General features: G+C 56.5%; 1 protein-coding gene across 2 annotated transcripts; it reads right to left on the bottom strand.

Moving 5' to 3' along the window:
• Positions 1–190: 190 nt before the first annotated feature.
• On the bottom strand, positions 191–21,602 carry BIN3 (bridging integrator 3). 2 transcript variants are annotated; one of them, XM_032855832.1, is made up of 7 exons: positions 21,579–21,602; positions 14,397–14,458; positions 10,976–11,112; positions 10,364–10,404; positions 4,214–4,355; positions 3,865–3,999; positions 191–1,140 (listed from the first exon to the last, which is right to left on the bottom strand). In XM_032855832.1, the coding sequence occupies exons 2-7, from the start codon at positions 14,422–14,424 to the stop codon at positions 994–996; spliced, it is 630 nt and encodes a 209-aa protein (XP_032711723.1). In that variant the 5' UTR covers positions 14,425–14,458; positions 21,579–21,602; the 3' UTR covers positions 191–993. The 2 variants fall into 2 exon arrangements, with proteins under 2 accessions (XP_032711723.1, XP_032711724.1); XM_032855833.1 differs by lacking the exon at positions 14,397–14,458 and having other exon boundaries at positions 21,579–21,598.
• Between the last annotated feature and the right edge of the window lie 3,547 nt (positions 21,603–25,149).

Raw genomic sequence — 25,149 nt, 5'->3', positions numbered from 1 at the left:
CTCTTCTAGGTGGTCCTGTGCTGCCCCCTTTCTCCCAGCCCTCGTTCCAGATGGTGGGGCGGGGCAGTGGGAAGGGCTGCCCCCCCCCCCCTCGCCAGAGCACCTCACCGCCTGCTGGTGGAGAGAGGCAATGCGGCAGGGGTGCGGCCCGCTCGACAGGGCAGCACAAGCCTGACAAACCCAGGGCGGCTCTCAGTCACAGCACAGTAACAGCTGGCAATTTTATTGAAAACTTCACTTGAAAAAATAAAATTACAAGTATTTCAGGGAGACAAACCCACTGTTCTGGCTCTGAGATCTGTGAGTCAGGCTGTGACATTTTGTGCGGTCGGTAGCCGATTGACACAAGCCGAGTTGTGTTTCCTAAGGAATCTACAAGGCTTGGGGCTCTTCTCTGCACTTGGCCTAAGGCCTTCTCTGCACTTGGACAGAGGCGGGCTAAGCCAGTTTTTGTGGTGCTGGGAGGCTGGAGTGAGGGGTCTGTCTGGGCTGGGGGAACTGCAGCTCTTCCGTTCCCCATGGCAGTATCTCGGGCCTCTTCAGGAAAGAGGAGTCTGAAGCGGAAAGGCAGTGAGGGCAGGTGGACGCCCCAGGATGGATCTTTGGAGGTAGATGTGATCCCGCCCATGCAAGCAAGGCTAAAACCTCAGGTGAGCAGACAGAGCCTGCGCCTTTGAAGGCCGGAAGCTGGCTCAGGCCCTAAGCCAGGATGCCCTCTGGACGGTTCTTTTGGAAATGAGAAGGCCCCCGGGCTTTCTCTGCCCTGCTTACCGTCTGGGCTCTTGCTGTGGGTGGGGGGCTGGCAGCCTGCTTGGGGCTCCTGGTGCCAGGCTCACTGCAGAGGGCTAGTGAGGTAGAGTGGGGGCCACTGCTGTCCCTGTATGTCTCTCGGTGGGGCCTTCTGCTGGCTGACGCCTGAGCCTAAGCTTGACAAGGGCAAAGACCAGACAGGTTGAGTTGTGTCCCAGGAGTCTTCAAAAGGGTGGCAGGGACTCAGTCATCGGCCACAATGGAGAGGGCTCTTAGCTCGCTCAGTCTGGCTTCGTTCTCTCTCTCCCGCTGCTCATCAGGGTGGCCGGGCTGGTCAAGCTGCTGGGTCAGGTCTCCGAAGATCTTCTGCATTTCAGAGTAGTACCCAACCTGCGGAGGATGAGGTTGGCAGGTACTGGGCTCCTGGGGTACCAGGACCCACGGCCTTGCACCCCACTAGGCACAGCAGGACAGGAGGGGCCAGAGAACATTCCAGAGGCCCACATGGTGCTGCTTCCTCAAGCAGAGCACCCAGGCTGAGTGAAGGGAGCTAGTTTCCACTTCTCCCTCCGTCACTGCCCCTGGCCTCAGCCTGTCTCCTGAAACTGCGTGGCCAGCAGGGAGACTGAAGCCGTCGCCCCCAGCCCCTCTGGGACACCCACTGCTGCGGCCAGGATGGTAGTAAGTCAAAGGAGGTGGGAAGCAGCAGGTCCTTGGTGAGGTGAAGGAGGGGGTTCTGCCTCCAAGCCCTCCAGGCAGCTGAGGGGCAGAGGGTGCCGTGCAGGGAGGTGGAGGAGGCCCAAGGCCGGGGTGGGGGCATTAGCCCCTAGGACACCTAGGCAGGTCCTGGGAAAGCCAGGGAGGCAGGCACTGACTAGAGGCTGCTTTAGTGGAGCTAGAAGCCGGACACCTTCATCCAGAGGAGGAAGGGCGTGGCGGGCCCCCAGAGCCCCGGGAGTCCATCTGAGAAGGAAAGGTGAGGAAGGGGACACTCCCTAGCCGTCTGATACTTCCTGAGCTGTCCCGTTGTCGACGGGTGGCACCACGTACTCAGCGCTGCCTCGGCTGTGTGGCTCGGAAGGCAGGGCTCAGAGCCCAGCGCGTTGGCCCGTGCCTGCATGTGCGGCATCGAGGCTGATGGGAGAGCTGCATGGGAGAGGGGTGCGGGTGAGCTGAGGCATGGGGGCGACCCACCAGCAGGTCACAGCCGGCTGCCAGCTGCTCAGACCCAGCGCCTTTTCCAGGGGCCACTTCTGCCTCAGTCTCTACCTCATGATCAAAGGCAAACACCTACTTTAATGAAAGCGATTCATGCTCTTTAAAACACTGCTTGGACACCCCTAAGTCATGTCACCTCCAGCTCCAAGCTGTCTCTGAGGAGAGCCCAGAGTGCTAATACCGCAAGGCAAGGCCGAGCGACAAGTTCGGGGACAGGGTCGTGGCTCAGGTGCTTCTGAGGGAGTGTCTCCCGCACTCCCACAGTTGGATGTCCACTGCGTGGAGGGGGGAGCTAAATGAAGGTGTGCCCATGGGCCGGTCACCTGAGTGGCCAGGGGCCTGAACTCATGCTGGGGGAAGGTAGGGGCTGGCCCGCCCTGCCCCCCACTCCCTGCCCCACAGCCGCACTGCGCAGGCTGAGTCACTGGGAATGCTCACTTCTCTAGTGACTAATGGCAGCAACAGCCTCGGGAGGGGGAGGCTGGTGCCGAGGAGGCAGTAAACAGCCCCCAGCCACCCCGCTGCCTGGTTACAGGGCTGCCCTTGCCCCTCTGGGCACCCTGGAGCCTCCTACTGCGAACAGAATGGAGGGGGCAGGCAGCACGTGGCGGGGTGGGGGTGGGGAGCAGGGGCGGTAGTGGCGCAGGACAGGGAAGGCAGGGGTCTCCTTAAACACATTCCTCCACGGGGCCGGGGCTGAACTGCTGGAAGGAAGCCCTCACCTCTAGGGGCAATGCTCTGGGGGCGGGTGCAGAGCCCCTCACTTGTGTAAGTTCATGTTCTGCCTCATTTCTCCCTAGCGACCCAGAACATTGTCACTAACAAGGCCCAGATCCACCATCAACCCTGCTCAGGGTTCCTGAGCCCAGGTGGGCAGCCCCATGTGTTTGGGTAGCGACCGAAGACGGTAAGCTGGGGAAGCGAAATCCGTCTTCGGGGCGCCAGTGCCTGTTGACTGCAAGGAACGAATGTTTCCACTGGAGGGCGCCAGACACCCAGGCCAAGAGCAAAAGTGGCCTGGAAGTGGCTGAGCCTTGAGCTTTGCTAGTGACGAGGAACTGAGGGAAAAGTGGCCACATGCTGAGCACCTGCCGCGGACTGGGGGTCCCACCTGGCGCAGACCTCTTGGCTTTGGCACCTTGATATTTTCTCTTACAAATGGGGAGAAAAATCCATGCTCATGGCTTGAATGGCAGGTGAGGAGGACAGGAGCTCTGTGCTACATTGTGTCCTTATACACGACGAGTGGGAGACAAGGTCTTAGCCTGCGTCCAGTCTTCTAGCAGCCCGACCAGGGTGCTATTCCCACGCCATCACGCACACCCAGCCTGGGGCCAGCTTGCCGTTCTGGAAGGTGCACCATGGCCGGGTGCCCAGGCAGGGGCCTGGAGCATGGCCCTCCCCAGGGTTCAGACACCCCTCCAGGGGCAGCTAGACGTCAGGCCACCCTGCAGTATCTGCCTAAAGAAGGGGAGTAACGAGTGGGGAAGTGCGGACACGGGGTGCTGAGCAAGGTGCCTTCCCCCCGTAGGCCTCTGTGCCTGGCTGAGCACACCATACCGAGAACCTGCCTGCCAAAGTGGGGGCACTGACAGTGCGCCCTGCTTTCTCCGGGGGACAGGAGGGAGAGGATGTGGGGGAAAAGCTGTTCAACAAAAAGGAAACTCATCCCAGGGCTGGGACGAACCAGAGAGCAACGGAGGAGCCAAGACAGGAAGTGGAGCAAACACTGGCAGTCGGGGTCCCCGGAGGCCGTGCCTGGGGCAGGGTGGCAGCGCCACCGTCTTGGCAGAGGAGAGCGGCCGAGCACCCTTCCAGCTGCAGGTGGCGGCCCGGGAGGCGCTACAAAGCCCGGCACTGGCTCCCTGCGGAGCAAGAGTCCCGTAGTGTCCTCACCTGGGCTCGGATCAGGGCCTCAAAGCTGGGCTGGAAGTAGTCAAGCCGGCTGTGGTAGAACCGCGGCATCTCATCCAGGAGCTGCTTGTTCTTGGCCTCAAAGTCGTCCCGCACAGGCCGCAGCTCTTCTCGGGCCTGGAAAGCAAGACGTCGGGGTCAGGGCTCCTGGTGGCTGACCTGGCGTCCATGCTGGGGGCACAAGTGTGTGCTGGGGGTGGGTGGGTGGGGGGCACTGGAACATCTGTGCCTTGCTCCCACAGCCCCGGAGTCGGTCCCCAGGTAAAGGAGGCCTGGCTGCGGGGTCCCGCAGGGCCCGCTGTCCATATCCACTGCTCCCTTCTCTTGGTACCTGGTGGAGTTTGGCCAGCACGGGCCCCGTCTTCTCCTTCTCCTCGTACTTCTCCACCTTGGCCTGCAGCCTCCGGTAGTCCTGCAAGGCCTGCTCCCGCCGCTTCACGGCCATGTTGAGGCTTGGGAAGACACTGCCGAACCTGTCGGACACGGGCCATTCTGTGAGCTGTGGCCTAGCAGCTTGGGGTGCTGTCAAGCGCACAGCCCATGTGCCCACTAAGTGCACTTGGGGGTTTGGTGCGAGCACACCAGCTGAGGCCCCAGCGCTGGATGAGCTGCCGCCACTGAGGGTGCTCTCTGGGGTCAAGCCGAGGGAAAGAAGGCAGGGCCGAGGGTCAGCCTGCTGACCTGAGATGAGCCACGGGGGTGGGAATGCGGGGAGCCACTGTCTCGGCCACTGCTCTTTCCCCGCCTGCCTCACATGGCCCTGGCCATGGCAGAGACCCAGAACGGAACACGGCAGAGCTGAAGACTCCTCGCACTCCTTGGCCCAACATCTTCCTTTCATACAACAATCAAAACTGAGGCCAGAGAGAAACAACATGACACGTCCAAGGTTGCCATGAGGTAGTGACCATGCAGCAGAGAGCTCAGGGGTCCCAGTTCTCTGGCACCTCCCCACCACCTCATCCTGACGCTAGCAGGTGACACCTGCAGTCAAAACCTAGTCTGGGGGGGTACCTGGGAGGCTCAGTCGTTAACTGTCTGTCTTCAGCTCAGGTCATGATCCCAGGGTCCTGGGATGGAGCCCCACATCAGGCTCCCTGCTTGATAGGAAGTCTGCTTCTCCCTCTCCTGCTCCCCCTGCTTGTGCTTCCTCTCTTGCTGTGTCTCTATCAAATAAATAAGTGGAGTCTTAAAAACAAAAACAAAAAACCTACTTTGAGCCTATTTCTATCAGCGGACCACGGCACAAGTAGGAATCCTCTGGTTCTCCCACTGAAATGGTGACACCGTCCAACCAGATGTTTGAGGAAAACTTAAGGGCATCTGCCTGCCTCTCCCACCCCACCCACCATTCCAAAGGACCACAGGGAAAGGCTGAGGAGCATGCCATTCACACAGAGTGGCAGTGGACACTTTGGTCCCTGTGGGCATCATCTCTGCGACAGGTATCATCTTTAATCAGGAAGGGCAAGGAGATCGTGATATAGACAGAGGGCAGGACCGCATCCCAGGCAGGGATGCTGCCCTTCCCTTGATGAATAAGTGTTGAAGACCAAGAAACCTGCAAGCAGGTGTTCTGGACAGGAGGGGACGGGTCAGCTCCCCTGAATGCAAAGACTGCAGGGCAGGGGGAGCTGTCGCTGTTGCAGGATGCGGCAGGTGTCTGCCCTGTAAAACGGGGGTGCCTGCAGCCCGAGCAGATGTGGCCCCGCAACCGAGGTAAAGGGTGGTGGCAGCTCTGGGGTTATTTAAGGCTGCTAGCCCCAGAGGGGGCGACTCAGAGGCAGGAGCACATGGCGGGGACCCCCCTTCATGGGTGCCCAGTAGCTCCCGGGCCACGATTAGATAGCCTGGATGCCACATCAGGAACGATTCTCCAAGTCTGCCTCTCAAAGGGGTATGCCCACGAATTTGGGGTTCTTTCTTTTCACTTTTTAATTTAAAATTCTAGTTAGATGAATTTGTTTTTTTGGTTTTTTAAAAAATATTTTATTTATTTGAGAGGCAGAGAGAGACAATGAAAGAAAGAGAGCATGAGAGAAGAGAAGTCAGCAGGAGAAGCAGACTTCCTGCTGAGCAGGGAGCCCAATGTGGGACTCCAGGAACATGACCCGAGCTGAAGGCAGTCGCTTAACCAACTGAGCCACCCAGGCGCCCCAGATGAATTTGGTTTTTAAAAGCCTCAACAAGTCAAGGGTGCCTGTGACACAGAATAATGGACATTTTTTTTTTTTTTTTTTTTTTTTGCCAGAGAACAGAGAATATAAATTTGACCAAAGCACTGAATTTCCCAGCCAAGGCAAGGGATGCTGGCAGGGGATTCTGGTGGAACAAAAGGCTTATCCCCAAGAGAGGGCACTAAAACGCATCCCTCTAACGAATGGGGAGTGCTGATGGGCTCACTACCCCACTGGAAAGGCTAGAAGTGGCTAAGACATGCCCTTACACCAATCAGTCATCAAATCAACACTGAACGACAATCTGCCCGCAGAAGAGGTCTCCTCGGTGCTGTGCAAACTGGGTGTGGGGAGTGGCTACCTCCAGGACAAAGGTGTCCCCCCGCTACCCCAGTCCATGGTAGGTCTGCAGAGATGAGATCACCGGCAAGGACTGGCCTCGCCATGTGCCTCTGGTAGGGGCTCTGATGGGGTCTCAGTGGCTAGGCGAACCCCTCTCCCTTCCTAGGAGGGTGACCAGCAGCTGAGAGGCGGGGGCTCAAGGCAGGTACAATGGAGCCTGAGAAGCCACCATCACCTCCCCCTCCACCCCAGCCAGACCAGGGGCCTCTGCTGGGCACCCTCATTCTCTCATTAGAATTAACCTGACTAGGTGGCCCCAGGGCCAGGGCCTCTGCTGTCCGTGCCGCAGTGGCCTTGGGGGGAGCGGGCACAGACAGGACGAGGAGGAGGCAGGAAGCAGCAGGTGAAGCGCTTTCTATTAGACAGAGGGCAGCAGCATGGACACAGCACGCGGGGCAAGCTCTGGGGGGCTGGGTGGGATGACCACCACACTGGTTGATGGTGCAGTTCTGGATACCCTCTGACCCCAGCAGCACTTGTCTTTCCGCTCATCCTCGGTTGCCACTGGGGGTCGGTTTCCAGGGTCTTCCTGGGTCAAAGGCACCAAAGATGCCGACTACTTCTAAGGACTGGAACAGCTTATAAGGGAGACAGGACTCCCACCTGAGGGCCAAGCCCCGGGCCCCAGGGAGGGAGCAAGGCATGGGGCCAGGACTACAGATGTCCACACGATGCCGGGCAACCTCAGGGCCCACCAAGTGTAAGAGTGGGTGTGCCTCCACGACGGGGCTCAGTCTCTAGAAGCAAGACCACCCATTCCCTGTGGGGAGGAAGTGGCCCCAGCGCACACTGGCCCCAGCTGCTCTGTTAGAGCCAAACATCTCTTTACCACGGTAACTTCTGCCACCCAAGATGGTGCCCCTCAGTCACACCAAAAGGCCTCAGGAGGCTTAGCTGGTGGGTCAGGAGTCACTTACCACCTGGGTGGCTTTGGGCCTTGGGCTCTGGGACTCCCTTGTGGGAAGAGGCAGGTGTCATGCCCTACTTACATTAAAGTGGGTAAACTGAGGGCAGGCAGGGAGACCAGACAGCGCATTTGAGGTAGCGGACAAAAGCGTGGCGGCCCAGGGCTCTGTAATCCTGGTTCCGGTTACTGCCCCAGTGAGGCGCCACCTCCCCATTAACTACGTGGACATGACACGTGGGACTCTGCTGGCTCCCTGCGCTGGGCAGTGTGGACACCAGGCTGGGGAGCAAGGCCAGGAGCCCAGATGGCAGCGGTCCGGGGCCCCAGGTGTGGTGTCTGGTGCTCTCCTCCACCCTCAGGTCAGGGAAGAAAGGGGGTAGGGAAGTGGGGGTAGGCAACAGGCTGGTCCCTGGGCCTTCCCAGACTTGCTCCCAGGACCGCACAGGGGTACCTGCTGACTTCAGCTGACCAGGAAAGGTGGGGGACCCGGCTCTTCCCGAGGCCAGAAGTCCACACTTTCATCGGGCTGCCACTAAGAAACAAGGCTGGAAAGTTGGACCCCCTCTGCTCAGTGTCCCACTTTCCCTGAAAATTAGCGGTGACGGGGATCACGGGGAACACTGCAAACATGGAAGGCCCTCGGCCAGGGCCTGCAGGCAGACTCTACCTTCCATAGGCAGCCCAACCCACCACGGGCCACCACTTCAGCCCATGGCCACCTCTGTCCCCTTCTTCCTGAGCGCGGACTCGAGCCACGACAGGGATGGGCTTCAGGCCTCCCCTTCTATAGATGGGAAAACCAACTCAGAGGAGCAGGGACCTGGCCAGGGCTGCGGGCTGGCTGGGGGCATGCTGGCCCGCCCACCGCACAGCACCACCGAGGCGATTACAGACCATCCGGGTCCTTCTTCCTGAGGATGCCACTGTGGCGTCCACCTAGGTCACAAGCTCCTAAAATCTGTGCTGTGTCTACGCTTCCAAGAAGGGCGAACTGGGCTGGGCCCACACCACACCGTCGCTGAAGCTCTGCCCAGGTGACTATGACTGTCCTAAGGTTCAACCAAACTGCCCCCCCACACCCCAAGCGATGGGGTGAGGAGGCAGAGAGAGGGAGGAGGGAAAGGGAGAAGGAGAAAGAGGCCGGCTGGGAGGTAGGCTGGGAGCAGCCGGCCCTGGTGGGGAATGCCTGCCATTCCTCAATCCGTGCCCACACAGCCGGGATCTTCCACCCACCAGGAAAGGGAAATTGAAAGCATCCCCATCCGACCATGTGAACACAGCCCAGAGACTGGGGGATTAGAGGCCGAGCCCCCTGGGGGGAGACCGGGGGCGGCCGGGTGGCCATGTGGCGATGTTCTTCATCAGAGGACAGGAAAGCTGCAGTTTCCTGTTTCCGGTACCGGGGTCCCTAGGAGCGTCTCTCCTGGCAAGAGGCGGCAACAGGCAGTGCCGGTTTTATGTGGTTAGGGGAGATCGCATGTCGGCGCTGGGATGGAGGAGCCTGCCAGGGAGGCAGGCAGGCAGGCAGGCCTGGGAGGCTCAGGCAGAGGTCAGCGGATCCGCTGCGGAGATGGTGCCCGCCCCCTGTGCTGCTCACCCACCTTCCTGGCAGGTGGTGGGCTGCTGGGGCGGTGGGAAGCAGCCGGGATTTCTCTCCATTTGGCTCTAGAAGCCAGGCATCAGATTTCAAGGCCGCCTCCTTGGTTGTGAAATCGAGATGGGAGTCAGTCCCCTTGTTCCCTGAGCTGGTGTCCCCTGCCTAGCTCTGCCAGCCGTGGGTGTCCATGGCAGCCTCAGTGGCGGCCCCTGGTCCTTCCCATCCGGTTGCCAACCCTCGGTCCCGGAGACCCGGTCAGAAGGCCACCAGCAATGGAGCTCCTGCCAACACCTCCCTCCCAAGCCACCAGCCTCCTCAGCACCCAGTTCCTCATGGAACCCTGCAACCCGGGGCCGAGCAGAGGATAGGGGGCCGGGGTTCAGGGAAGGAGTGGGGGACGCAGGGAGAAATCCCTTCCCACGCAGGCCGAGCCTCCAGACAGCCCAGGCTTAGAAACGGCTTTCCCTAACCCCACCCCTTGGACCCAAACAGGGAGCGAAGAGCTCCAGAGCCCCAGCGCCAGGGGCTGGAGGACCAAAACCTGCTCTCTTCGTCTCCCTCCGGGCCCCGGTCCAGGCCTAATGGTAATTAGCAGAGCCTCATTACCCGGGCCTGGTGAGGCAGCTGCCAGGGACCACCACAGAAGAGGTAATAAAGTGCAGCTGCCGGGCTGGAGCGGGAGCCTTTCTAGGTCAGAGGCAGTTTGGGAGAGGCTGGGGAGGAAGATGAAGTGATCCGGGAGCTTCAAGGCAATGCTCCTCCTGCCCACCCCCCGGCCCACCCCCTCTGGGGACTCAGGGAATAGGCCCGTCTGATCACTGCCCAGGGCCTGCCGGAGAGCAAATGAGTCTTACAGAAGAACTTCTGACCCTGACAGGTCACGAGTCAGGGGACCTTCCCAGGCAGGACCCCGCTGCTGCGCCCTTCCCCATGTGCAGCCACCCCCACATTTCAAATGCCGAGCGCTCCAGGCAGCTGCTCTCCCGGCAGCCAGCGGGGAGATGAAAGGCCCTGCCCATCTCCGCAGAGGGCTGGCCGAGATCTCTGCCTGCCCAACGCAGCAAGCTCCGGGCCCTCTGCTTCTCCACCAGGAACAAAGGGGAAAATGGCCAAGTGACCACCGGAGCAGAGGCCGTCTAGCGCGGCAGATCAGAAGTGCCTCGTGGTCACTGGGCGCACCCGGGCCAGGCGCGCGCACTCTGGAGCCACCACAGGAACCACCCCCGAGGACCACGGGGCCGCGGCTGGTGTCCCCGTTTCGATTCTGGTCAGCCCCGCGTGCGTCTGGAAACCGGCTGCTAGAGACCCTATCTGGCCGCCAACTGGCCAGTGGGCCTGCCTTCCCTGCCCCGAGCCCAGGTCTCTGAGGCCTGTGGTCCCCAGACGACGTTTACTTACTTTTTTAAGGGTTCAATCACGGTCTTTTGAATCTGGTTCACCTGTTAAGAGCAAAAAACCCAAAGACATCAACACCGAGGGGAAGTCAGACTCTTCCTCAAACAAGAGGCTCCAGGTTCCTGAGAAGAGAAAAGCAGCCTCGGGGCTCTGCTGAGAACCCCGGGCAGGGACGAGACCTGGGCTGGGGGGACTGGGGTGGGACTGGCAGGTGGGCCACCCCAACTCTGCCGCTGCAGTGAGGCAGAGCTGACGCCCGGGACGCCCGACGGCAGCAGGGAGTACTGTTCTGGTTCTGGTTCCAGGTCAGGTGTCCTCCCGCCCGCCCACTGCAGCCCTGCTCCGTGGGGAGGCCGGGTGGGCAATGACAGCGAGGGAAAGGGAATGCGGGCGTGCACAGCTACCCTGTCTCCCTCATGGTCTCACGGTGAGTGCGCCATGGGAAGCAACCAGGGCCGAGGCAGGGCTGGGAAAGAGCTCCCAGCGCTTGCAACACTCGGGCCTCAGAGGGCTTGAAGGCGGCTGAAGAGAAGACCAAGCCCGTTAAGGACTCCGCACAGGCACTCCACCCACACAGAAGCTGTGAGAAGGCAGGAGAGCAAGACCCCCACTTACCTTTTCCTGGTTGAAGGCATCCATCCGCTTCATGGCCGTGTCCAGAGCTGTCACCATGTTCAGGAAGTCCTGGTCTTGCTCGCAAAGGGGATTGGAGAGCAAGTCCAAGGATATCTTCACGGCAGACTTGGACATGGCTGTAAGAGGTCAAAGTTCAGTGAACCTGGGAAGGGACAGGCTTCAAGGTCTCATTGCCAGGACCCCCGTCCTCCTGCAGTCCAGGGGCCATACCCTGACCTCCCCCAGGCCGCACACCATAAAAGCTTCAGAGTACCACAGAGCATGAGTCACGAGTCCTTCCTTTCCGGTGACTGTTCCTGACCACTGGATGCCGCTCTGGGTAATTCTTTTGAGTGGCTTTACCTTTTGCAGTGACTTAATTTTCTGATGTCTAGATTTTAACAGAATCATTTGGGTGGGAAGCTATTAAAAAAATACTTATTTCTAGCTCTCCAGATTCTCATTCAGTAAGTCTGGAATCCAGGAACATGCATTTTAAAGAAACTCTTAGGGGTGCCTGGGTGGTTCAGTCGTTAAGCATCTGCCTTCGGTTCGGGTCATGATCCCGGAGTCCTGGGATTGGGTCCTGCATCGGGCGCCCTACTTGGTGGGAAGCCTGCTTCTCCCTCTCCCACTCCCCCTGCTTGTGTTCCTTCTCTCACTGTGTCTCCCAACAATGGAGCCTTAAAAACCTGTACCAGACCAAGAACTCCAAAGCTGCCAATGGGTTCCCACCCCACTACTCCTCCCACCCCCATTTCATTCAGGGCTCCAACAACCCAGGAGACATCTGGGGTGGTGTATTTTGGCTTCATTTCCCAGATGAGGCAGGTGAGGCTCAGAAGAGCTCGTAATGGGCTACAGGTCAGACAGCTCCAAGTGCCGAGCCAGGCCCAGCCTCCAGGCACCTGCCTCCCTGTCTGCTGATCGACCAGGCCTGGAGACACTGGTTGGGCCCCACGGGCTCTGCCGGGGTGTCTGCTTATGCTGTCCAAGGTAATTTCCCCATGCACGGAGACCACTGCCCCACTGTAGCCTTGTCCATATGTTCTGACACCCTGTGTGACATATGGGGAGCCCGGAGATCACAGGGCAGCTCCGAGGCAGGTGGGAGCTCTATCAGCAGCTCTGGGGTTCTTGGTCCCAGACAAGTTTTTAGGTCTCCATTACTTGTAAAAAAAAAAAAATTCTAGAGGGGCAGGTCAAGAGACCGGGGAAGGGCCCTGCCTGCTCCATACTGTGCCAGTTTCAAGGTCTCAGGGGAAAACAAGTTTCTGAATATACTACTATTTCATGCCATGAATTTAAGATGCTAGCAACCACAAGACACATCGTTACCGCACAGACCATTAGGAAAGGACAAAAGTGCCAACTAAACGTTATCAAGTGCTACGGTGTCTTGATTTCAGAGATGTTATTAAATGTGAAAAAACGTCTTTGCATGGATGAAATAAGGGTCACTCCAGTTTGTGACAGATGTGGCCTCGCCTGGCCCCTGCATCCAAGGAGGGAGCATCCCCAAGGCCAGCCCCAGCCCGCCTCGAGGAAGGGGAGAGAGAGAAGCCCACCTGGGGGGACCCTCTTCCCGTGGGCCCCTCCACATGCCCACAAAGAGGCCCCCGGTGGATGACTGGCCTGCCATGTCCTGGTTTTTTCTCGAACCTGGGAGCTTGCTGCCCTCACCCAGCAAAGGGGCAGAGTATAGGAGAAGCCCGGGAAAGCAGACCTCCCAGAAATGTTGAAGCAATGGAGCAAAAAACCCTCTTTCAAAGCTGTGAAGTGACTTTGCAGGCTTAGGAGCGAACATCATGTGGAACCCGCCTGGGTTATGAGATGACCTCAGACTGTATCATGAAAGTATAAAGCCTCAGACAAAACTGGAAACGTGTTTGAAAAATTTCTTCCACTAATTTTTTTTTTTTTTTAATATTTGAAGAAAAAACCCTGAAAAGTTGGAATGGGGGAAGACTTTCTTCCCAATTTTCCTTTTCTCTCCTGAAGCATTCACACTTCCTGCCTTTGTCTCCGAATCATCCAAACCCTCTGAAGTTAATTAACAGCATGGAATTCCCCCGGCCCCGGGAGTCCTCACCGGCCTCTGTGAGCGTTGCTGGGCCCTCACTCTCAGGGACTGGGAGGGTGTGGCCAGCCCAGCGCAAACTGGGAGCCTGGTGGCCTTTGAACTTTAAAGGGGGGGGGTCTTGGATGCCACATAGGTCTCTGGAGCCCCGATGCACCCTCAGAATGTAACAGTCAACAAAGACCGGTCACATGCAGGTGAACTTGCCGGGGCACATGGGATGGGATTTTGGTTCTTGTCCAGGCAGTTGAGGAGACCCTGAGATCAGGAAATTTGATTCCCCTCAACCATCTGGAGCAGCAGTTCTCAAAATGGGGTCCCCGGACCAGCTGCAGCAGCACTGCCTGAGGGTGGGCCTTCCAGGGACTCTGATGCACCAGCTGTGGGGTGCGGGGGGCTGGGGCGCCGCTATTTCAGGAGGGCCTTCTCTGTCCAGACTCTGCTCTTGACTCTGGGCTCCAGGGGTCCCCGTTTATCCTGGTTTCTTTATTAGAAAACCATGCTATCCACTTCATGGGTCTCTGACATTGCACTGCTTCCAGAGCCGCTCACTATGAAAACACTACCTTCCCTTCATCTGTGCTCCGACCCTATAGTTGTCAGGAGAAGCACCCAGGAAGGGAAGCAGTAAGTCACAGCCTCTTTTTTTTTTTTTTTTTTTTTAAAGATTTTATTTCCTAGGGCGCCTGAGTGGCTCAGTTGGTTAAGCCACTGTCTTTGGCTTGGGTCATGTTCCCAAGGTCCTGGGATTGAGCCCCACATCTGGCTCCTTGCTCAGTGGGGAGCCTGCTTCTCCCTCTCCCTCTCCCTGCTACTCTGCTTGCTTGTGCTCTGTCAAATAAATAAAATTCTTAAAAAAAATAATACAGATTTTATTTATTTACTTGATATATAGAAAGAGTACAAGTAGGGGGAGCGACAGACAGAGGCACAGGGAGAAGCAGACTCCCCACTGAGCAGGGAGCCCAATGCGGGACTCGATCCCAGGACCCCGGGGATCATGACCTGAACTGAAGGCAGACGCTTAACCAACTAAGCCACCCAAGGTGCCCTACCACAGCCTCTCCTGTACTGGAAAGGCAGTGGTGAACGATGAAGAAAGATTCCACCCAGGCAACCTGGAGCTACCCACAAAACAAAAAGATGGGGCAGACCCTTGGCCCACTGCACACACAGCCTGGAGGGGCCGGGGCAGTCGTGTCCAGACCCACCTGCGTCCTGGGGATGAGCAGCGGCATGTGGCCCTGTGCACAGACCTCGGGAGCCAAGCTGCACGTGACAGAGGGCCGGAGGTCCACCTGTACCCCCAGGCTAGACCTGGCTTAGGGATACGCCACCTACCCAGGTCAGCATCGGTGCTCTTCTTCATGTCCTTCTGCAGCCTCCTGGTCTGCTCCTCCAGCCTGCAAGGCAGGGGCATGGCCCTGGGCACCTGGCACCGCCAGCTTGCTTCAGCCCCTTCCTTCCCATCTACCTGAGCTAAGCCCAACCTGACGCTCTGGACCGCCTGCCAGGAAACGCAGGGGCCCCTGCACCTCGGGGATCTGTCCTACCAGTGGTAGGCACATTGGCCTGTGCGAGGCCAAGAACCCAAAGGCTAAGAGTTAACGACTCTCACACAGCTATCAGCTGGGGGAGAATTTCTGGCAGGCTGTGAACTAAGCTGCCCTTGGCTCCCGGGCTGCTGGCGGGAGGCTCCTGCCCTTCTCCCTCCCAACCCCCCCATCCTTCTGGGATTTGACACTCACTGTTGGAGTTTTCCATACTCCCTCTCAAAATCTCTCTCCACCTGTAACCAAAGAGATAACTCAATCATCGGAGAAATGACAACACGGTGGAAAAAATCTGCCAGCCGGCTGAAACTCCCCACACGCCCTCCCCGGGGCTGCGGAGAACCACCCCGTCCAGTCCACACAAGCACCGGCAGATCGTTAACGACACAGTATCCCTGTGTTCCCGAATTAATTAAGTGTTTGATTTAGGGCAAAAGACTCCCCTCCCACATAGGCCAGCCCGGCAAGTAGCAGCGGATTATGGCTCTGTTCTGCCACCACAGGGCGCGAGGCACTGGGCTGTGTTCCCTCTCCCCACCCCCCCACCCCTCGTGGGGCAAGTGAGATGCTCAGAATGTGACTGAGACTCAGGCAGCCCAGTGGGGAAGCAGGCGGTCCCCTGCTGCTCCACACCCCGGTTTCCTTACAGGGCCTACCTCCTGCGACCTTCAAAGTTCAAGGTGTTTCAGGGTGGATCCAGAAAGCTCCTGTCTCCACTCTGTGTGCTGGAATGTTCCCAGCACAAATTGTTACTCCTGGCTTGGTCAATGCTCTCTTAAAACTCTTCATAAGTTAACCAATTTCCCCGATGCCAGCAACATTTACATCAGGTGAGCGTGAGTCCTGGTCCCAATGCTGCTGCCTCCACGTCAGGAAAGTCAAGAAAGCCACCTGCACACCTAGCACCTGAATGTCCTCATCTGTCCACCGGGGCCCTGGCCATGGTCCCTTAGGAGAGTGGCCTGTGATGCAGATGACATCTGTGAGCCACAAAGAGGGGACCGAGGCCTGCCTTCCTTCCTTTCCACGTGGGCAGGACCGGCTCCTTGGACAGCTTGCTGAGCCTCTGGGCTGAGGTGCTCCAGGAAAACCAGCTCATGCTCTCAGGGTGCTCACCTTGTGCTCCTGGCCACAGCCGCTCCTCCACAGCTGGAGGAGGCAGAGGTACTCATTACCCCCTGTACTCAGGAGCTCCCTCAGACAGAGGCAAAGCAAACCGCGCATGATCACACCACTAGAGAGTGGCAGAACCGGGATGGGGACACGGGCGGCCTGGCTCCCAGGCCTGGCCTCTTACCTGGCATTTTGAGAATGGGGAAAAAGGTATTTGCTGATGAATTAAAGTCATGACCTAAGAAAGATGCCTTCTTGGCTGCTCCCAGAGACTCCTGCCAGTGTGAGCCCTGAACCCTGCTTCTCAATCTCCCGACAGGCCGGCTGAATCTCACGGAGAGGGAAACTGTGCAAAGTGTCAAGGCCCCACTGTTCTTCATCAACACACCCTTCTGTCACAGTGCCCTGTGAAGCATTCGGGAGTCCCACAGACCCCATACTCCTCCTGTGCATTTGGGTAAACTCAACATAGTCCCAGAATGGCAGAACAGTATTTGGGCCAATTATTTCCTGTTACAAGTGAGGGTAATGAAGCCCAGAGGTGGGGGGGGGGGTGATTTTCGGGAGGATGCAGGGCTGGTCGGTGGCAAAGGAAGGTGGAATTCAGACTCCGAGCTCAGCACCCTCCTCTGCTTTGAAAATAGCATTCGTTAATCCCACAAACATTTACTGAGCAACTATTAAGTGCAACGCATTCTGCCAGGTGTGAGGGCTCTGCTGGTGAACAGACTGGACGTGGGAACTGGTGGGAGAGATGACACAGATTCAATATACAAGTGTACATGTGTAGCCCCAGCTGGGGGCAGGGCCACACGCTGGAGAACCTGCCTAGCCAGGGTCCCACGCCATGGCAACGTGTCTCCACCCTGGCATGGACATACCTCACTTTCTCATCTGAACTGTCAAATTGTGAGGTAGTAGCTCGGGGTCTCTTCTTACTTTATGCGCCCAGCATCTGGGACCTGACACAAAACTGTGAAGTAAAATTCACCACTGGTTTCCCTCTCTCCGGTAAGTCTTTGCTCTCTTTTCAGCAGACCCCCCCGCCCTGCCGCCTCTCCACCGAGGAACCTGACATCTTCATCATCGCCTTCCTTAAGATCCAACAAAAGCTGCTCTAGAGAAATTCGATATTCGCATCCACGAAAGCATATATTCCTGACGAAAGCTTCACGTGCCCCCTATCCCGGGGGATGTGTAGCGGGGCAGGAATCAAAGTCTCAGCCAAAGCCTGAAGAGCATCTGGCGAGACGGCAGGCAGGGACTTTGTTCTGGGGCGGGGGGCCTGGCCCTGGCCCAGCAAGTCTGTACTGTGGCAGTCCAGCCCTTTCTCTGGCAGTGCCACCGAGGACAGCGGGGGACAGGAGCGAGCAAAGACGGACGAGACCTGAACTCTGATACCAGCTGTGCAGCATGAAAAATACTACCTAACGTTCTGAGTCTGGGTTTCTTTCCTAGAGGAATGGGATCGCTCTGGTTAGGCTTTCCCTGTGAAGACTGCTGGTGGCTGCCGCATTTTAGCGGTGTCGGGCCTGCTGGCTGGCTTGAGGGATCCCCTAGCAGTCTGTGCAGAGCCCGGTGCCTGGCCTGCTGACGGTGTCTCCTTGCTCCTCTCCTACATGCAGGGGCACTGGGAGGCCCAGAGCAGTCGGGGGGTGCAGACTGGACCCTAACCCCTCAGCTGGGAGGACAGGCAGCGCATAGCATGGGGTCGGCTGATAGCCAGACCTTCAGCTAAGCCTGGATCGTGTGCCTGGGGGTTGCACCGGGGCCTTCCCTCACGGGACACATCCCCTCTCTTACTCTGTAGGATTTGACCACTAAGCAAAGTCTTCACATACAAAAAGCCTTTTTTCCCCAAAAGAAAGAAATTAAATGAAGGAGGTCTTGGTCAGAATCCAGCCCTCCCGATGAAGAACACGGAGTCAGTGCTCCTGGAGGGGGGGCGGGTACGGAGAAGGACTGCCGACCCACCGGAGCTATGGCTTTGGCTCCCAGCACCCTCTTTTGCGATCCCCACGTGTGCTGATGCGTGTGTGGGATGGCGAAGAGCACCTGGTCCCCCTGGCCGGGACTGCTTGGACTTGCACAGAGCGAGTGACGGTGGGGTTCCGGATCCCCTGGGCTGGATCACTCTGGTTGCTGAGAAACGAGGTCTCATGCTGGCAGCTGACAAGTATGTTGGGGTAGGGCTGGCTCCTTTGGCCTCTGCTCAAGGCCACGGGGCTGCCTGCGATGTCCATGAACGTCTCCCTCCTCTGCTTCTGGTAGCCAGGTGTGGCTTGCTCCTACAGCTCGCTGGTCTCAAGATCCCTCTCCTCCCCTGGGGGAAAGAGCCAAGGCAACATCACCAGGATTCTGGCCCCTCAGACAACGGCTAAGGGAATAGAGACACACTCAGTCCAAGGTCTATCCACTCTGAGGGAAGAGCCAAACACAAGAGATCTGAACATCTTTGAATGCTTGATGCTTCCGCCAAAGAGGCAACTGGCCCCAAGTCAACAATGCGAGTGTAAACACATGGGCAGACTGTCAGAGGGTCGGGGTGGGCCGGGCCGGCGAGGTTAGCGCAGGGGGACTGAGCACCCCGCCGTACGCTGTTCCCCGCATGCTCCACGGCTTAAGGTGTTGTTCCCCGCTCTCCCCGCCACTAGCCTGGGGTCAGGGTTAACACGGAGCAAGAGTCAGGATTTGTGAAGGGAGTAAAGGGCCCGAGCTCCCACCCAAACTGCCACTTGTGAAGGGAAAAGGGAGATGGGTGGGCAGGGCTGGGACTCCGGCACCCGAGCCGCACTGTGGCAGGTCAGAGCTGCTGAGGCGGAGGGCATGCGGGCGTTCTCAGAAGCCTCTCTCTGAGGGGTGCTGGGGGCGGGGGAAGCAGCTTCCCCGGGGGATGTCGCAATACGATTAAATGAGGCTGAGAGACTCTCTGCTTGGCAAGGGACCATCTCCCTCCAGGGAAGGCTCGACATGGCGACCTGGCCGGTGATCTGCCTTGAGGCTGTGGAGCGCCACCCCAGCTGAGAGTCGGAGAGGGCGCCTTCCTGCCCGTGGAGACCCTGGCTAACTGCTTCAGAGACGGCGTCCATCCTGCCAGGTTGCGGAGGGAGGAGCTGCTTCTCTCCCCCACGCCAAGCTGCTCCAGCTGCCTTCTGGGATGGAGGGGCAGGAGGGGGCTAAGCCGAAGGCTGGGACTGGGGGGTGTGGGGGTGCCCGTCCTGCCCCTTCCAGGGCCGTGGCCAGCCCCTGCTGAGAACACGCTACCCCAGCCCAAGCCCTGACAATAACGGAACTCGGGTTAACGACCTGGGCGCAGGAGAAGAGCGCGAGCACTGCACAGTGCTTCCTTTGTTTCGGCAGCTGGGTGCCTTGAGCCAAAAACTTCCTGAAACTCCCTGAAGATAACATGAGCGTTTCTGCCCATGACAGGGGCACCAGGACTTCCCGTCAGCAGGCAGCCACGTCTGCCGCTCTCTGACAGCGCCCCGGTGAGACCAGCAGGGCGTTCTCACCGTGTGCAGGCAGCCGCCATGCGGCCTGGGCCCGGCCTGTTGTGGGGGCCTGGAGTGGCGGAGCATGAGACCCAAAGGGGCAGGCTCTCACTCTTCATACTTCAGTGCCTCTGGGGAGTTGAAGGAGCATAGAACTCTCTTCCAAGCCCTAACATGGCTCTGGTTCCTTGGGAGAGATCGAAGGCCCGGCCGACCATTCCCTCCCTGCCCCACTAGGGGATCCGGCCGCTCTGGGGACAGGCTGCATCCCCAGGAATTTAGAAACTCTCTTCCCATCATGGAGTTGACATTTCTTGAGGGCTCGTTATGTGTCAGACACTGTGTTCAGTGCTTCATATGCGTGACCTTACATAAGACTCCGGATACGTCAACGGCATGGGTACCAGGATCGTCTGCACTCACTAAGGAGGAAAGCAAGGCTCAGAGAGGGTAAGGGCCTTGTCTACGGTCATCACACACAGCACATGGCAGAGCGGTGGGAATGCAGGCAGGAAACCTCCCAAATCCGGCTTCTTAATCACTAGTTGATGCCCAGTTTGTCTGGGGGAGCAGATTCCCGAAGTCAAAGGACCACGGTTCTACCTCAAACAAGACCCCCATGAGGAGCAGGAGAAGCAGGCCAGGGGCCCATCTGCCAGCCTGTCTGTAGGGCCATCTGCTGGCACTGGGATTGTACCTGTCCTTCCTCTGGGGAGACCTCGCCACTCCTCAGATTAAAAGACCCAGAGATCTGTCAAAAAAGAGCCTCTGGTAAAGCTAGAAAGTGAATTGTAGCCTGTATTTTCCTATGGAGAACAATGGCTATTTCCATAGAGGTAAGGGTGTCGGGAGAGTTTTCTGTTTGTCTGTTTGTGTTTTGGTAGTGAGTGTGGGGAATAAAGGACCCTTCTCAAAAACCACTTCCCTTTCAGATCTGCCCTGGATTAAACTCTGGAGACTCAAAGCCACACCTTCCCACTTCCTGTAGCCGGCTGGAGCCCAACACTTGCACGCCCAGATTCTCTGTGCTTCAGCTGAGGGCCTCCGCAGATGGCCAGCCTCTGCATGGGAGGTAAAGTGCCGTCTGTCCTCGGCCTGCCTTCACTTGAAAGAGAAACGCAGGCTCACTTCCTTTTAAGTGGCCTGACTTTGGATTTTCCAAAGACTGAGCCATTGGTCAGATGTGTGCTGAACTTCCCTTCTTGCCAAACTGCCGCAGTAGCTTTCCTGTAGTCCTGAGTCCTGAGCCAAGCAGGGCCGAGGCTGTGAAGCCAAGGAGGCCCGTCAGGCGCTCCAGCAGGCCAACAGTGCTGGGCACAAGGAGAGGCGGTGTGTAGTAATGCTTCCCCACAGTGAGGCCCAGAGCCTGCTCCAATTTGTGGGATAGGGGGTTCAAGAGGCCATTCTTTACCAGAATTCCCCAACCTTGGAAGACCTTCGCAGCCTGAGGAAGGCAGCCCAAAGGAATGGAATGTGTATGGACCAGAGGCTCCAAGTCACTGTGACTTCATGGGCCTTGGTTTTCTCACCAGAAATATCAGGTTGGACGGGATGATCACTAAGGGCTTCCACCTCTAACTTTCTAAGAATCTGTGATTCCTCTCCCATTCTGGGGATAGAATAGGGATAAAAACAGCAGGCTTTCGGGGCGCCTGGGTGGCTCAGTGGGTTAAGCCTCTGCCTTTGGCTCAGGTCATGATCTCAGGATCCTGGGATCAAGGCCTGCATTGGGCTACCTGCTCTGCAGGGAGCCTGCTTCCCCCCCTCTCTCTGCCTACTCTCTGTCTACTTGTGATCTCTCTGTCAAATAAATAAATAAAATCTTTAAAAAAACAAAAAAAAAAAAACAAAACCCACAGACTCTCAAGGGGGTAGGATTCACTCATGCCCTCCTGCAGACTCTGGGTCCTTGCCAAGATGCCTTTAGCAGTAGAGAGAAAGGGACCTCCCCAGAGAAGCTTCCTGATCCTCACACAGCTTGACTGGCTGGAGATAAAGGTTTGGGACATATCCTTGGAGGGGGCCTACGTTTCAGGAGCCCTCTTAGGGAAGCACAGACTACAAGCTAGATCACAGAGATGGGCCCTATAGGAGCCACAGATTCCTCCTCACCTGTCACCTACCTCCTCGACCCACTCGAGGATGATGGGAAGGAGCCCAGGCTGATCTGTGGAAGGAAAATGTCCCAGGCTAGGAGGTCCCCACAAGCCCCAGTCTAGGTGAGGTTCTAGAGTGACACGGCTGGGAGGAAGGCAGCCTGGGTGCAGCCCTCTCAGGCCCACGATGAGCTGAGTCAAAGTTCTGGTTCTCTGCAAAGGCCACGTGAGATAGACTGAGCTTCAGAATGAAAGAATCGGGTTACTCACTGTTTTGGGGACAATCTGTTTCTTGGGCTGCCCAATCTTGAAAGGAATCCTATGAGAGAAAGAGACAAAGGGGGCTTTTAGGAGAGATGGGGAGGGATGTGGTTGAAAAGCACTGATGAAGTGAAAGCTGCTGTCCTCCTGCAGCGGCTTGCTCCCAGCCCCTGTGCCGCACACCCCGTGGGTCTAGGGCCGGCGGTAGCCAGGCCGGGCTCCGGAGCGCCGGGCTCCGGAGCCCCAGCTGGGAGTCGTGGGCACCACCTTCTGCCCCAGAGCATCTCTCCTGGCAAGAATCCGGTGTGCAGCTGCATTGCAGGGGTGAGGGCGGGAAAGGGGAGACACCGATCGGCTCACAGTCACTGTGTATCTGCGTCCTGAGGAGCTGCAAAGTCAGAAATTACAGGTTCACCGGGGTAGCGATCAGCCTTGAAAACCAGCGTTTAAAAAAACACCTTGAGCAGCACTTCTCACCTGCATTAGGGGCTTCACTACTTCGCTACAAGGGACAAACAGTAGCCCTGCAGAGCGGCTGCTGTGGCTGGAGAGGGACAACAAGCTACAGGGGCATGAAGGACCAGCCAGGCTGGGTCATTCCCGGTAAGAACTGACAAAAGTGAGCCGTGGCTAATTGGGAGAGGACTCTGAGCCTAGCCCAAGTCTGTGCTGACCCTGCTGGGATGCTCTGCACTGCAGGGTCCCCACTTGGAAACCAAGGACAGTTTGGCATAACAGAAGGAAGGTCAAGGTCTAAAGCAACCCACCACTGCTGCCTCTGCCTCCGAGCTGGCCACCCTCTTGCAGGTAAGGAGGGCCCAGCAATTCACTTCCTACTCTGTGAAAGGACAGGGTCAAACCGGATAATTCAGAAGCTGCCTTGAGGTGCTGAGAATTTTGATTCTCCAATTCTGAGAAGCGTGCCCAGGGCCAGAGGCAAACACAGCCAGTGTCCATGGCTGGAGAAACGGAAAATCCCCGAACCCACTTCTCCCCCCTCAGCTAACAGGGAGTTAAGTGCTTCTGGGATCAGCTCAGGGTACAGGGCCACAGCGGAGAGCCCTGAGGGGACAATGCCACTCCCACTCCCACTCCTTTCAGTGCTCCGTTCAAACCTCCCGCTTCCACCCATTCACCCGCCCCTTCCCTCCGCACCCCCTTCTGCCCAAGCCTGCTTTCTCTTGGCCCAAACTGACCAACACTGTTGCTAAACCCAATGGTATAATTAACCACCGATAATAACCCCAGACAACGAGCCGGTTGAGAGGATGGGCTGGCCTGAGTCACGGTGGTTTAAATTTAATTTCTGGAGGACATCCTGTTTATTGTTAACCCAGCCCGGTAATTTGGGAGCGTTAACCCTTTGGGGGCTGGCTGACTCACGTGGCTTCTGTAAACAAATAATCCGGCAGCTCTATAATTAGCGGAGGGAAGGTAAGCGCTGGAACTGAAAAGGAGAGTAAAGAATTGCTCTTTCCCGTCTTACAGCTCTAAAGAACAGAGGTTAGGGGAGCACAGCTCCGGAGTCCCCTCCTCTTGCCCCCTGGTAACTCTCCCCAAAATTAGGGCTCAGAGTTGACAGACACAATGGTTTTGGCCAGCGAACAATTGCCCTCAAGGGTCATTTTGGTGACAGTGCAAATGAGGTCCTGGTGGCACTGAGAAAAGATTGACTCTGCTCCGCACAAAGCATGCTGTGGTCTAACAAGCTCTAGACCAGGAGTCAGAGAGCCTGCTCTCTGCCTCTGATTCGTTTTGTGGACAAATCATGAGCTCTCCAGAGCTCAGTTTCTTAAACTCTAAAACCAAGGAGATGGACTAGAAGGTCCCTTCAGCCCATCTAAAACTTGAATTCTAGGGGCACCTGGGTGGCTCAGTGGGTTAAAGCCTCTGCCTGCGGCTCAGGTCATGATCCCAGGGTCCTGGGATCCCAGGGTCCTGGGATTGAGCCCCACATCAGGCTCTCTGCTCAGCGGGGAGCCTGCTTCCCCCTTCTCTCTCTGCCTGCCTCTCTGCCTACTTGTGATCTCTCTCTGTCAAATAAATAGAAAATCTTAAAAAAAAAAAAAAACAACAAAACACTTGAATTCTAAACTGAATCTTTGTTGCAGGAACATGGGAGCCAGATGAGAATTCTCCAGAATTCACACAGTTGTCTTCGAAATGATGCTAACTGGGAGTCTAGTACTACAGACCAGCTACAAAGAAATTAGGAACTTAGATGCTATCACTTGTGGTGCCACAGCCTCTCTAAATCTTAATTTGGAATCACAGTATTTTTAGAATTGCAAGTTACCATAGAAATTGTTCCAGTTCAACCCTCTCATTTTGTAGATGGGAGAGCCAATATGGAGAGGTCCAGTGACTCGCCCAGGGTCATGCTGCTGGCTCACAACTGAGCCAGGAGTAAACAATCCCCTTCTCTCGCTCCACTACTCATGGTTTACTACACTTTCACGTGACTTTGTTAGATTTCTTTAAAGGAACTAAGAAAAATCATCTGCTTAAACTACCTAATCTTAACATACTATGGAATTTCGAAGGGGCTCCTTGGTTTTTAGAAGACTGGAAACACAAGAAATGAAGAGAGCAGTGTTGCCGGGAGGAAGGAGGCTGTGCTGACCAGCTCCTTCTGCACAAATGACAGGTTACGTGTACCACATCAACTGCGTGCAAAATGTCACCTATAACGTCGTCAGGACAACAGGTATAAGACTTGGACTGTCCAAGGCAATTGGGACATATGGCCACCCCCCTCACCCGCCACATACGAGATGCCTTCCCTTCTCCCAGCTGCATCAAAGCTGTTCTCAAGTCCAAAACCTTGCGTGCCTTCTTCTAAATGTCTAAGACTTTATTTGGCATTTGAAAATAGTTCACCTTTTATGGTTAATTGAAGTTTATCCCTTTAAAAGTAAAATACAATCAGCAGAGAAAACTTGGGAAATACAGGAAAGTATGAGAGGGAGGGAAGGAGGCAGAGAAGGGGAGAGAGTGAGACAGAGAGAGAGAGAAAAAAAAAAGAAAGAAAAAAACCCAAAACACAGCTCACAGTCTCATATCTAAAGATAACCAAGGCTAATGTTTTGGTGTTAATTATATTTTAAAAGTTTGCAGAAAGAAAAAAAAATCTGAAGCAAATATGCCAAATGTTAGTAGTGGTTAATGTGGGGTGGTGTGAGTGTGATTACGGTTTTCTTCTTTGCACTTTCCATATTTTTCAAATAAACTAAAAAAACAAACAAACAAACAAAAACCCTTGTTTTTTCCTTGACTACAAAAATAACACCTGATCAGTGTCAAACACTTGGAAAACACGGAAGACGCAAAGAACACACAGACACAGAATAAACAGTAACACCCTGAATCTGTGTACACACATGTACATGGGTATATATACACATTTACATAACTTTTAAAGAACAAAAGAAACATATCATGAAGACTTTCCTATGCCAGGATGCAGTTGCCATCAGGCTGATTTATAAGGGCTACCTAGTATTTCATTCACCATTTTATTTTTGTGCCCCTCATCACTTACTGGTGGTCATTTCAACTGTTTCAATTTTTTCCTCTATTA

The sequence above is a fragment of the Lontra canadensis genome, unplaced genomic scaffold, assembly GCF_010015895.1.
Source record: "Lontra canadensis isolate GAN:19392208 unplaced genomic scaffold, GSC_riverotter_1.0 scaffold10, whole genome shotgun sequence".
Taxonomy (NCBI): domain Eukaryota; kingdom Metazoa; phylum Chordata; class Mammalia; order Carnivora; family Mustelidae; genus Lontra; species Lontra canadensis.
This window is presented reverse-complemented; position numbering and strand designations above follow the sequence as displayed.